This window comes from Galeopterus variegatus, unplaced genomic scaffold (genome assembly GCF_000696425.1).
Source record: "Galeopterus variegatus unplaced genomic scaffold, G_variegatus-3.0.2 Scaffold4989, whole genome shotgun sequence".
NCBI lineage: Eukaryota > Metazoa > Chordata > Mammalia > Dermoptera > Cynocephalidae > Galeopterus > Galeopterus variegatus.
In genome coordinates, this window is record NW_007731100.1 from 156301 (window position 1) to 168883 (window position 12583).

At 37.6% G+C, this 12583-nt stretch overlaps 1 protein-coding gene across 1 annotated transcript in view; it reads right to left on the reverse strand.

Moving 5' to 3' along the window:
• IQGAP2 (IQ motif containing GTPase activating protein 2) overlaps positions 1-8548 on the reverse strand; it is a gene marked incomplete at its 5' end in the record, with an annotated part of 39859 nt that extends 31311 nt beyond the window's left edge. The window contains 6 exons of the mRNA XM_008588719.1: positions 359-591; positions 1014-1098; positions 1463-1603; positions 2831-3055; positions 4981-5144; positions 8399-8548. Of these exons, the coding sequence (XP_008586941.1) occupies positions 359-591; positions 1014-1098; positions 1463-1603; positions 2831-3055; positions 4981-5144; positions 8399-8548 (998 nt within the window). The remainder of the gene's footprint in view (positions 1-358; positions 592-1013; positions 1099-1462; positions 1604-2830; positions 3056-4980; positions 5145-8398) is intronic.
• Positions 8549-12583: the final 4035 nt, after the last annotated feature.

Consider the following 12583-nt stretch of genomic DNA (forward strand, 5'->3'; position numbering starts at 1 on the left):
TAAGTTCGACCAAGCAGAAATCAGCTATTTTGATTTTTTTTAAATTTTAAGTAATCAATAAGCCTACAGCATGCCAGAAAGAACAGTATTTTATTTTGTCAACAGCAGAAATTATGCATCTAGGAAGGAAGCAGTGTAACAGGAGTGCAGGGGCTGGGGGTGGGACAGGGAATGGCAGGGAACACCAGGCATAAGCAACCTTACCTGCTCTTCCCTGCCTTCTCTTTCCCGCAGTAGCAACTGGTAGAAGAAATGCAAGTAGCAACCTGGGGTTCCTGTCCTCCACCCCCAACTCCAGCTCTCGGCACAAAACACACGTTGTTCTTGCCCCACCACCTTGACAAACAGCCCCTCTCACCTGAATTCCTGATATGTCTCTGATAAATAACTGTTCATAGATGAGAGATGTTCATTTTCTCCTTCAAACAGCTTGTTCGAGGCTGCGTGCTGAAGAACCTTAGCCACTGATCCTAAGTTTCTCCTTTGGTCTGGATTTATCTGACCTCCAGCTGTCATGTCGATGATGTCAAAGCCATCTGGAGCTACAATGGCTGGGTTCATGTACCGATAGTACAGGAGGTTTCCGACAATCTGGAGTGATGCAGAGGAAAAAGACCATTTTCAAGAGAGAAAACTCAAGAGTTTTAGGTTGTTTTTTTTTTTTAAGTATTCATATACATTTCCCAAGAGAAAACATATCATTTTATGATGTGAATGCTAACAAGAAGTTAAATAAAGGTGGTGAAAATATAATCACATATTACTAATATAATTAACAAAATTATTTTTGGTGAAAATTATCCTTATTTTCCCCAAAATGCCCTAATACAAAGAATTTCAATAATGTCTAAGATCTCAGCATAATCAATAATCTTGAGAGTCATCAGAAATAGAAGACCTGCAGCTTATTGTAAATAGTCACACACGGGGAAAACTCTTACAAAATGCTATGTTGGTAATTTTGGCTCGTACCCCCAAGAGAAGCTATGGTGAGATTACCCTTGAAAATCTACCTTTAATAGCTCATCTTCTGTTGCATCGGGGAATTTCTCATGGATCGAACTCTTCAGAACTTTGGCTATATACCTCAATCCATAACTACATGTAAAACAGATGACAAAAGAAAATAATGGAAAAAGGCTAAGTGAGGAAGAAACACACAGCAATTGTTCCAGTCAACTAAAGCTGAGTAATTTTCCTAAAAATTAAACATAAAATGAGATGGTAATGGAATCACAGGACTTCCTTCCACTGACGATAACTGAGCAGCGTTTGTGGCTATGACAGAAGTATTCTTGATTTAGAGAACAGCTACAAATTTAAAAGGTAAATGTAGGTAAACTTCTTAAATAGTAAACACAATAGAAGGGAAAACTCCTGTTATCACTACAGGGGCTTACTTTACACAGTATTCCAAGAACTTTCAGCAAAGAACACTAAAGTCGCTACAAATACAACTTACGGCAACAGGTCAAGGGAAGAAATGATAGAATTCAGGACTTTGTCAGTGACCCTTCTCAGGTTCTCAATGGATGCCTCCAGTTTATTTTTCACTTCTGGGTATGTCAGAGCTTGCTCTGTAGTCACGTCATACGGCAGCTTGCTGAAAACACAAGGGCTCTAAATTAATTGGAGGCTGAGGTACAGGCATTAGTATTCCTGCCAAGTTGGTGCTACAGTTAAGCTTTGTATAGTGAACTGGACTTTGCCCACTAACTCCAACAACAAAATGTTTGCTAACTGAGGGGAAGCCCCATGTACACAGCTGGTGCCTTCTGCTGTTAGTGCAGCAGGAGGGACTCCAGCCCTCCCTCTTGGCTCTTCTGGCAAAATAATAGGCAGACCCAGGTAATGTAGACCCAGGTAATGTAGTTAACTTACTTTCTTTTATTATTATTTTTTAATTATAAAAAGCAATATTTTCATTATAGAGGAAAAAAAACCCTGCACATAAGCAAAGAAGCAAACAATACCAACACAAAGACAATCAATTTTCATACCTTAGTGCATAATTTCTCACGTCCTCCTCTATGCATGTGTGTATATGGGCCTCACATATTCATGGGTATAATGTAATTTGGGTATATACACATTCTGCATAGATCCTACGTGTATATGTATGGCCATTTTTTTTTTAAACAGAAAAATGGGTTATTGTACCTGATTGTAACTGGAAAATACATCATGAAGATTTTCATGTGCCAATAAATATAAAGCTACACCACCATTCCAAACAGTTACTCCATTATATGATAATCATTTATTTAACAAATCCCTAAAGCCAAATATTTTGATTTTTCTCACTTTTTACTACTACAAACAACACTGCGACAATTCACCCACATAATTCTCTGTGCGCATCTTAATTATTTTATTTTGCAGGAAATAAAAAGCTGGGATTGCTTAGATCTACAAACAACCACCTAGAATAAGCCAATCTTACTTGGATTTTGAATCCTTACATATTAAAGTTACTTGCTTAGTAATTGTAAAAAAATTTATGTATTATCAAGTGACAAGAAAGTGTGTACTATCTTTAGGTCTAGGTTTAGAAACACACAACGAATAAACAAGGGAGAGGATTACAGAAGTTGTGGCACTGCGGATCAACCAGTTCTGAAATTTGAACATACCATTTAGAATCAAGATGACCAAGAGTCTAAGAATTTGATCTGCACAGATATGTTAAAAGGAGGTAACATCTTCTATTGCAAACTGACTTCATACAGTAAATTTTTTTCTGCTTAACAGAGTTTAAGAGTATGTACTAATGTACATGCAAAAGTGATTATAACACATGATCGAAAACCAAAATCTTCCTATTTGCTACCTGGCCTCTCCAGTCTGTGTTTCTAGTTGGTTCACCCAAGCCTTGTACACATCTACAGGGCTCGTGTTGATGATCAGGGACTTGTCATCAATGATCTCTTTCACCACTGGAGCCAGGAGCTGGCGCAGGGTATTCTGTCCCCGGGCACCTCTGTTGAAGCTGACGACCATCTTGATGACTGTAGGGTTACCAGTAACTATGTCCTGCACCTGGTCCACTTTTGATCTAAAAAAAGCACAAGCCAAAACAAAATGATTTGCTTCTATGGATAGAGTGCAAACAACATATATTCTCTCTGGCAGGCAAGGGGCTTCATGGAGTTATATTTTTCTCCACGAAGATCAAAGTTGGTGTGATTTAAAAAGAAGCTATTGTTTGTAAGTTCTGTGTATTTTATCCAAGCAATTTAAGGATCTATAAATAAGGTCTCAGCCTCACTTTCAATCTAGAAGGCAGGAATGAGCTTAAAATAAACCAAGACTAACAATACTGCGTGACACTGCACAAGTACTGTATCGCCTCTAGTTACCAAATTTCAAAACCATGTCCTTGGTTGAATGAATTATCTCCACTTCAAACTCCTCTCAGATTCATTGCAGTGCAGCTTCTAGCCACACTGCGTGGTGGAGAGCTCTTCCTGACTGGTGACTGCCACCTATGAAGTCTCCCCTCTCCTCCCTTTCACCCCTGTGCAAGCTCTCACCCTCCTGCCTCTTCCATTTCCTCTCCCTTTGGGGTCCGACAGTGCAACATTCTGGTTCATACCCTGCCTTGTCATTCCTTTTTGTTTCCCCTGCTGACTCCTCTTCTTACCTTTTAATTCTGTTTTCTTTCATTTCCTTCCACATGCGTTCCCCTCAGACCTCACTCACACACACAGCTCCAACTACCGTCCCTTCAGGACCTGTCCTCTGACCTCAATCTCTAAGCCACATCTCTTTCCTGGGAGTCAGCCTGGAATTTCCAATTTTCTGCTATACATTTTCACCTACATGTTCTACACCTATAGCTCAAACTCAATGTGCTACAAACCCAAACTGTATTTTTTTTTTCCTTCTGACTTCCCATTTCTCTAACCTTTGTAGCTCCAATTCACAGTGTTCACACATGACCGGCAGATCAACCTTCTAAAAAACCAATGTAATCACATCAATATCCTGTTCAAGAACCTTCTGCAGCTCCCAGAAAGTAAGCAGAGCCTCAATACCTCGGCCTACACTCAGCATCTCCCACAGTCTGGCCCCAGCCTATCTTTCCAGCTTTATCTCCTGGCAGTCACTAATAAAGTCATATCTTGGCCAGACTAATTACTTTCTTTCTTGTTCCTGTGCCCATGCTGTTTCCACCACCATTGTGCCTTATTTCCCTTTTCTCTTATAAAAATTGTAGCTGTTCCTCAAGGTTTTGAGCCAAGAACCTTCTCTTCCAAAAAATCTTTATCAGTTGATCTACTCGGAACTTTTCTTTCCATTCTTCTAATCTGCTACATTATAGGTGTCATTCATTGCCACTTTCCATTGCATAGCATTACTATTGCTCATGAATCATATTTATCATGCTGGCTTATAGACACCTGGAAGGTGGTGGTGCCTGGCTCATATGCTTTGGAAACCCACAGGAACTAGCACTGCTTAAGGTTTCAAGAAGTTAGGAAGGCAGTTAAGGTCCACCTTAGCTAAAGACATTTCTTATGCATTTTTTTTTTTTTTTTTTTTCCATTCATTACATCTACCTACACATGTTTTACCTTAACTGTATCAGAAAATAAATGAGCAAAAGTAACTTAAGTTCCAGTAAGAAGAGAAGGCTATTTGGCAGAGATCGCTATCTCTGCCCTCACAGAATAGCTTTATTACTCACAGAATTTTTTAAAAGTTAAATTTTCTTAGTGAATTTCAAATAGGCTTTTGATTTTCAGTTGTCGTAGACATGCAAAATCAAGTTAATTTAACACTAGAAAAAGTATTGCTTATGGGAGAAAGCTTTACTTGAATATAGCTCTAATGATATGGAAATTTCAAGAAATTTGATATATTTTAATATATATAAATAATATAACAATTTAAAATTATTTTAGTAAATCAGAGATAGCTACCACTAATGAAAGGATCTATTCATTGATAATTTTACATACATATTTATATACATACTTTATTTCTTCCTCCAGAGCAGTTTTAAAAAGCTTGAGGAGTAGATATTCTTCCCGCTGATTAGAAGCATAATTGTATAGTGTGAAAATAACAGTATCCATAAATTTAGTCGACTTGTTCTGTGGCATCTGGAAAATCAGCTTAGCCAGGTATAAAGGGTTGGTCTAAAAGGAAACAGGAAGAAAAACAAAAAACCCCACAGAACTATAGGTTAAATATATTTATTAAATATATATGTTACTAAAGCAAAAAGCAGTATCTGGTTCCCTGTTCTTTAATGACTTAATATGTCATTAAAAGCATATAGATGAATACCTGGCACATAATAATACTTGAAAAGGTATCAGATAATATTATTAATACTAAACTACCCAAAGTTATATTGGAAAGTTATGATAGGATTTAAAGGTTTTACACCATATGATATATTTAATGTAATATATAATATTATATGTACTTTTCACTCTTAACCTCTTTTTTTTTTTTTACTGGTAAGGGGAGCAACCCTTGGCACGGTGTGGTCTGCACCATGCTCAGTCAGTGAGCACACCAGTCATTCCTACATAGGATCCGAACCCGCGGCCTTGGCGCTACCAGCGCCGCACTCTCTGACTGGTAAGGGGAGCAACCCTTGGCACGGTGTGGTCTGCACCACGCTCAGTCAGTGAGCGCACCAGTCATTCCTACATAGGATCCGAACCCGCGGCCTTGGCGCTACCAGCGCCGCACTCTCCCGAGTGAGCCACAGGGCCGGCCCTCACTCTTAACCTCTTTGAGCCACATATTAATATTTACTGTAGAAATGTAGAAGGAAGAGGGTGGCCAGTGGAACCTGGTATTCAAAGAGACTGGCAAGAATAAACTAAGGGCCCAGTTACATAGACTGGCCTGGAAGGATTGGTGGAGGAACAGAAGGAAACACATACCATCTTCTGAGACTAGAAGGAAAAAGAAAAGGATACATTTACATGTGGAGCCAGTGAGGTGGCCATGATATTCCACACAGAGTGAGGCTGAAGAGAGGCATGAAGATCAGGAGAACATGAGCAAAACAACGACAAAAAAGAATTTAAAAGACTGACAGTACTTTAATAAACAAAAACCTGACATGGATGTATTCAAGCAACATTAGAATAAAAGATTAACCTACTATTAAAAAAAAACAAAAAAAAAACTGACATGGAGCCCCGAGGGCTTGGCTGAGGACGGATTTCATTAGATATAGCACCAGTCTTCACAGTAATATGGTTTTTCTCCAGCAGCTATACAGCCCAGGTGGAGGTTAAAGAAAAAGAACAGTATTTAGGTCATAGAGGAAATTATTCACACAGAGAAATTTAATACTCCTACCGTTCATCTTTCTTCTGATGAGAAAATTTTTCCAAACTTGAAAACTAGTTTTCACCCAAATATACTCAAGGAATTTGGCTTTAAAGTTTTTAAGAAAACCCAAACTCTGGTTTACTTAGGTTTACTTTTAAGCTCATAACGATTGGTTGAATTTTAGAAATGAGCAGCTCAGGACAACTTTTCCCATTTTTTTGGCGGCTGGCCAGTATGGGGATTGAACTCTGGACCTTGGTGTTATCAGCACCATGCTCTAATCAACTGAGCTGACCAGCCAGCCCTTAAGGACAACTTTTTCCTGATAGCTCTGTAAGTGATTCTTTTCCAACACTAACTAAGCATACAGGAGTTATGAGAAAGGAAACTCACTCTAGTGCTAAAGAAAGACGCCTACTTATTATTCCCCCTCAGGTGACCTAAAAACTTTAAATTTAGGCTTATACCAAAGAGACAAAATGAAAGCAAAAGCTATATTAGCTGACCTTCTGCTTTGGTTAAGAATTCTTGCTAAAGTATAATCTAAGGGCCAAAGGAATCCAGGCCATTTGCTTTTCTATAATTTCTCTATTGAGCTTGGGCTAAAGTCTCAAAAGAAGAGAGAAGAGAAGGTGGAGAAAAATACATGATTTCAAGAGACACTTCACTTGACACAACTGAATGGTCACTCCCTGGGACTATAAGTTTTGGATTTTGAGGGGGATAAAATTTGGTGGAATTATTCTTAACATGCTCCTGTGTTTTCTCTACTTTTTATTAATGGGCCCCACTTATATAAGTGGGTAAACAATACAAGTCTTAGGCCAATGACTAGGTTTTGACTTTTCTTAACAGAAAATCTGTCAAATTTAGCAAACTAAATCTTGAAGAATTTACATAAGCTTGGAATTTCATGGATGTAAAAGATGTTAAGGGATTAAGATTAAATTTCTAGCTGGTGGTTGACTACTAATGGAAATTAGGCGAGAAAACATGCCCTGCTTAAAGTGAGCCCCCCTTCTTTCTGCAAAGTTGCTGATATTAGGCAACAATTTCCACAGACAATTCTATGGATTAATATTTTGTCTTCTTGCTGCCATGTGGTGGCTATCTGTGGCACATTCACCTGTTTGAAGATGTTTTCCAATCTATTATTTAAAGTAGAGAAGCCTCAACTCTTCCAAAATTAGCATCTAGTTGTGCCTTTTGTATATGGTTTATGTAACAAGTTCTCCTTAAGCAAAGACTCAGACATCGCCAGTCATTGAAGGAATCACCATAACCAGTGGGTCCCCACTGAGGGACACCTGACTCTCACAAGCAAGAACTGCTGGTCCACCTCTTTTGGAAAAGTTTTCACACTGAGGGAAGGGTTGTTTCTATCTATCACGATCACTCAGTTTCCTCTGTGACTAATAGTACAAGTATATGCTAGTAGGGCACATGGGGTGAATTGGTGGTCAAACCAAACAACGACAGGTCCACCAAAGTCCAGCCATAACCAGTTAAACTTATTAGTTCTCACCAGCACTTGGGAAGCAATAGAAAATCATGATTCTTTTAGATCATAGTAATGCCATGAAAATAATGAAATAAAAAAGACATACTATTTCCTAATCCTGATCCTCTGGCTCTTTCCCCCAAAAAAGAACAGGCTGGTTCTGGTAAAGATCTGCTTTTCACCTACAGTCACTTTAATTTTTTCATGGCTGACAGCATCTGTTTAATTATGTTATTATTGAATTTATACTGTTTCTGCAGATAACTGTAGTAATATAGGCATGAAGAACATCGGATCTGAGGTCAAACTGCCTGGGTTCCAAAATCCCTGCTTTATAATTTGCTGACTGTCTCAGCTTTCTCATCTGCAATATAAGAATAACAACAGTACTTATTCTCTCATGGTTCCCAGTATTATAGTAAGATTTAAATGAGATGATGTATATAAAGCATCTAGAACAGCATTTGGTACTTAGTAGGTGTGCAAAACACGTAAGTTATTATAGCTGAAGCAGGGGGAAAGAGCCATTGTAAGTCACAAGTATGGAACATAATATTTATCCAAAACTCAGAGAGAAAGGTAAATTGTTCTTACCTGTAAAAGGTAAAATAGCTGCTGATATGTTTCTAGTGTTTTTCTCCTCTCCTTACTCAAACTTTTGATTCCCTGGTTGTCAGTGTTATTCAATAGGTCCATTTCTCCTCCTTTTTTCTTATTCAGCTTTTTACTGTGTGAAATTACATCCTGTAAACAATTTTATGAAATTACTACATTTTACTCTAGTACTCTTTACCTCCTTACTTCACGTACACCCTGAAACACAAATACTTGGAAATGCTAATTTTTCACATTTCTCTCATGAAGAAACAAAGGAACAGAGAATGTTAAACAAATTAAAGAAATGTAGCTTGCAGATAAATTCCACTTTTGTAATATATGTTCTCCAAAGCTGTATTCATATGTTCTTAAGATGTAATGTAGGCACCAAGACAATTCAATGGGAAAAGAATAGTCATTTTAACAAATGATGCTAGGACAACTGGATATCTACATTGAAAAGAAAAAAGTCAAACCCCTACTTCATGCCATAAAAAAATTAACTCAAAAGAGATCAAAGAATAAAATGTAAGAGCTAAAACTATAAAATTCTTGAAAGAAAACCTAGGCATAAATCTTTGTGACCTTGGATAAGGCAATGGTTTCTTAGCTACGACACCAAAAGCAAAAGTGACCAAAAAAGATAAATTAGACCTCATAAAAGTTAAAACCTTTTGTGATTCAAAAAAATATATCAAGAAAAATATAATAATATATGAAAAAAACATAAAGACAACTTGCAGAATAGGAGAACATATTTGCAAATCCTATATCAGATTTGGTACATATATCTTGAATATACATAGATCTCTTACAACCCAAAATAAAAAGACAAATAACCTAATTTAAAAAATGGGAAAAAGATTTAAATAGATCTGTTCCCAAAGAAGATATACAAATGGCTAATAAGTACATGAAGAGATGGTCAGCAGTGTTGGTTGTTTAAGGAATGCAAATCAAAACTACAATGAGATACCACTTCATGCTAATTAGGATGGCTATGATAAAAATGGATAATAGCAAGCACTGGTAAGGATGTGGAGAAACTGGAAACTTCATGCTGCTGGTAGGAATATAAAATGGTATAGCCACTTAGAAAATCAGTTTGGCAGTTCTTCAAAAGTTAAGCATATAATTACTATATGACCCAACAATTCCACTTTTAGGAATATACCCAAGAGAACTGAAAACATGTCCACACACAACCTTGTACATGAGTGTTCATAGCCACATTATTTATAATAGGTAAAAAAGTGGAAACAACCTAAATATCCATCAATTGATGAATGGATAATCAAAATGTGGTACGTTCATACAATGGAATATTATTCATCAATAAAAAGGACTGAAGTACTGCTACATGCTACAACACAGAGGAACCTTAAAAACTTTATGCTAAATGAAAAAGCCAGCCACAATATACTGCATATTACGTGATTAATTCCATTTATACAAAATGTCCAGAACAGGCAAATCTACAAAGACAAAGTAGATTAGCAGTTGCTGTGGCTACGAGTATGGGGGAGAATAGAGAGCTGTTAACAAATACAAGGGTTCTTTCTTTTTCTTGAACTGAAATATAATTCACATACTACAAAATTCACCCCTTTAAAGTGTACATCTCAGTGGTTAGTACATACACAATGGAATACTACTCAGCCACAGAAAAGAATGAAATCCTGTCATTTGTGGCAACATGGATAAGCCTGGAAGACATTATGTTAAGTGAAATAAGTCAGGCATAGAAAGATAAATACCAGATGTTTTCACTTATATGTGGGAGTTAAAAAAAAAAAAAAAAGAACTTTTAAAAGTAAAGAGTAGAATTATGGTTACTAGGGACCACACATGAAAATATGGGTATTTGCAAAGCATAATTAGCTTTGTGACCTTGCACCAATTAAATTCTCTAAGACTCAGTTTCCTGATCTATAAAATGGGCTCAATAATAGCAATGTTACTAAGTTGCTGTGAAGATTAAAAACCATATATGTAAAGCATCTGGCACATTTTACAATGAAGAAAACAAGGCTTAGAGAGGTTAAGAAACACACTCAAGGTCACTGTTAATATAAGCAGTGAAGTGGTATAATTAAGCAGTAAAATAAATCTCAATTGTGGGTTTCAGGTAGTTTCAGCCTGCAAATCTGGGCTCTTATGACACATCATACACTCATCAATGTCAACCTTAGCACTTAAATATTACTTTTAGTTTCTATTTAAGTTTTTTTTCAAGCTAGTCTGACTCTATACTTTTTTCCCCTCCCTATGCCTCTAGGAAACCTCTACCTCAGTTGCTTTGTCTTCTTTTCCAAACCTTCTTTTTTCCTAAACCAATGTTAGCCACTTCACTAATCCACTGATTTTGGGTTTTTTTTTTTTTTTTTTTTTAGGAGGAATGCTGATTTTAAAAGAATTGTAAAGAATTGTAAGGTTACTAGAGAGAGATTTCCTCTAGAAGTCTCTAAGCCACTTCCCTTTAAAATCTTTTTTTCTCACTAAATACATATTCATTGTTTATAAAGGGGGAGTGGGGGGAGACAAGTTTAATTCTATCACCTAAAGAAAAATCAATTTTGTTCTTCTGGCTTTTAAGTTTTTTTTTTTTAATATTATAGAAGAAATCACACTGTTTTAAGTACTATTTTATTATATTGCAAATCTTTTGCCCGCACTTACATATTCTTCAAAAACATTATTTTTAGTTGCTATATAGGATGCACGTTATACTAATTCTATCATTCTCTGTTTACTGTTTTGGCATTTAGGTTGTTTCCCACTTTTCACTACAGTAGTCCCTCCTGCTTTCCACAGTTTCAGTTACTGGTGGTCAACCCTGGTCCAAAAATATTACAAAAAATTGCAGAAATAAACAATTCATAAGCTTTAAATTGCATGTCATCATGAGTAGTGTGATGAAATCTTGCACCATCCCACTCTGTCCTGCCCAGGACGTGAATCCTCCCTTTGTCCAGCATGTCCACACTGTAGACATGACCTGCCAATTAGTCACTTCGTAGCCATCTGGGTTATTGCATCGACTGCCATGGCAGTGCAGTGCTTGTGTTCAAGTCACCCTCATTTTACTTCATAATGGCCCCAAAGTGTAAGAGGAGTGATGCTGGTGATTCAGATATGCCAAAGAGAAGCCCCAAAGTGCTTCCTTAAGTGAAAAGGTGAAAGTTCTCAATAAGGAAAGAAAAAAAAATTGCATGCTGAGGTTGCTAAGATCTATGGCAAAAGTGAATCTTCTATACATGAAATTGTATAGAAGGAAAGAGAAGTTAGTGCATAGCATGTGTTGGGTTCAGTACTACCCTCGGTTTGGGGCATCCAATGGGGGTCTTAGAACACAACCCTGAGGATAACGGGGGACTGCTGGAGTATAAATAAAGCTTCAACTGCTCTATTCTTATCATTAAACTAAAAATGCTACTATCAGTGGGAAGACTAAAGACTACATATTTAACAATCATTACTTTAACTTCTTTTTTTTTTTTTTCCTTTTTGTCTTTTTTCGTGACCGGCAACGGATCGCAACCCTCAGTGTCGCGCCCGTACCGGACCGGGACCAGCAACGGTATCGCAACCCTCGGTGTTGCGCCCGCACCTCGCTCAGCCAGTGAGCCGCCGGTCTGTATGTGGGATCTGAACCCTTGGCGGGAGCGCCGCTTCACTCCCAAGCGGCGCACAGTAGCAGTGCGCCACCGGGCCGGCCCCCTACTTTAACTTCTAATAAATGTTGGGTACATATTTGATGTTGGAAAATGTAAGCTGAAAAATTAACTTTGTTTCACAATTCTATCAATTAGTAATAAATGCCTTTAAAAAACAAACAAAAAACCCCCCAGAACTTCAGACATTTATAAAGATCTGGAAACCTGCCATGATTGCCACAAGATACATGTTATTTAAACTATTTACTGATTTGGGGCTCTGGACATTGTTAGGCCCGAACGGTTTAGTTATCGAAGCTTGCTGGAGAGGGTAACAAAAGGCAGTGGGATAATCGTGTTGGGGAACAAGATGGCGACGGGTCTGGAGCAGCCGTGCCAGGAGACAGCGCGATCCTGAGAAGTGTGCGCTGTGATACCAGAGTACTAATTGCATTTCCAAGAGCAACAAAAAACGAATAATTCTTTCAACAACGATCCTACAACGACAAACAAGCAACAACAGGTT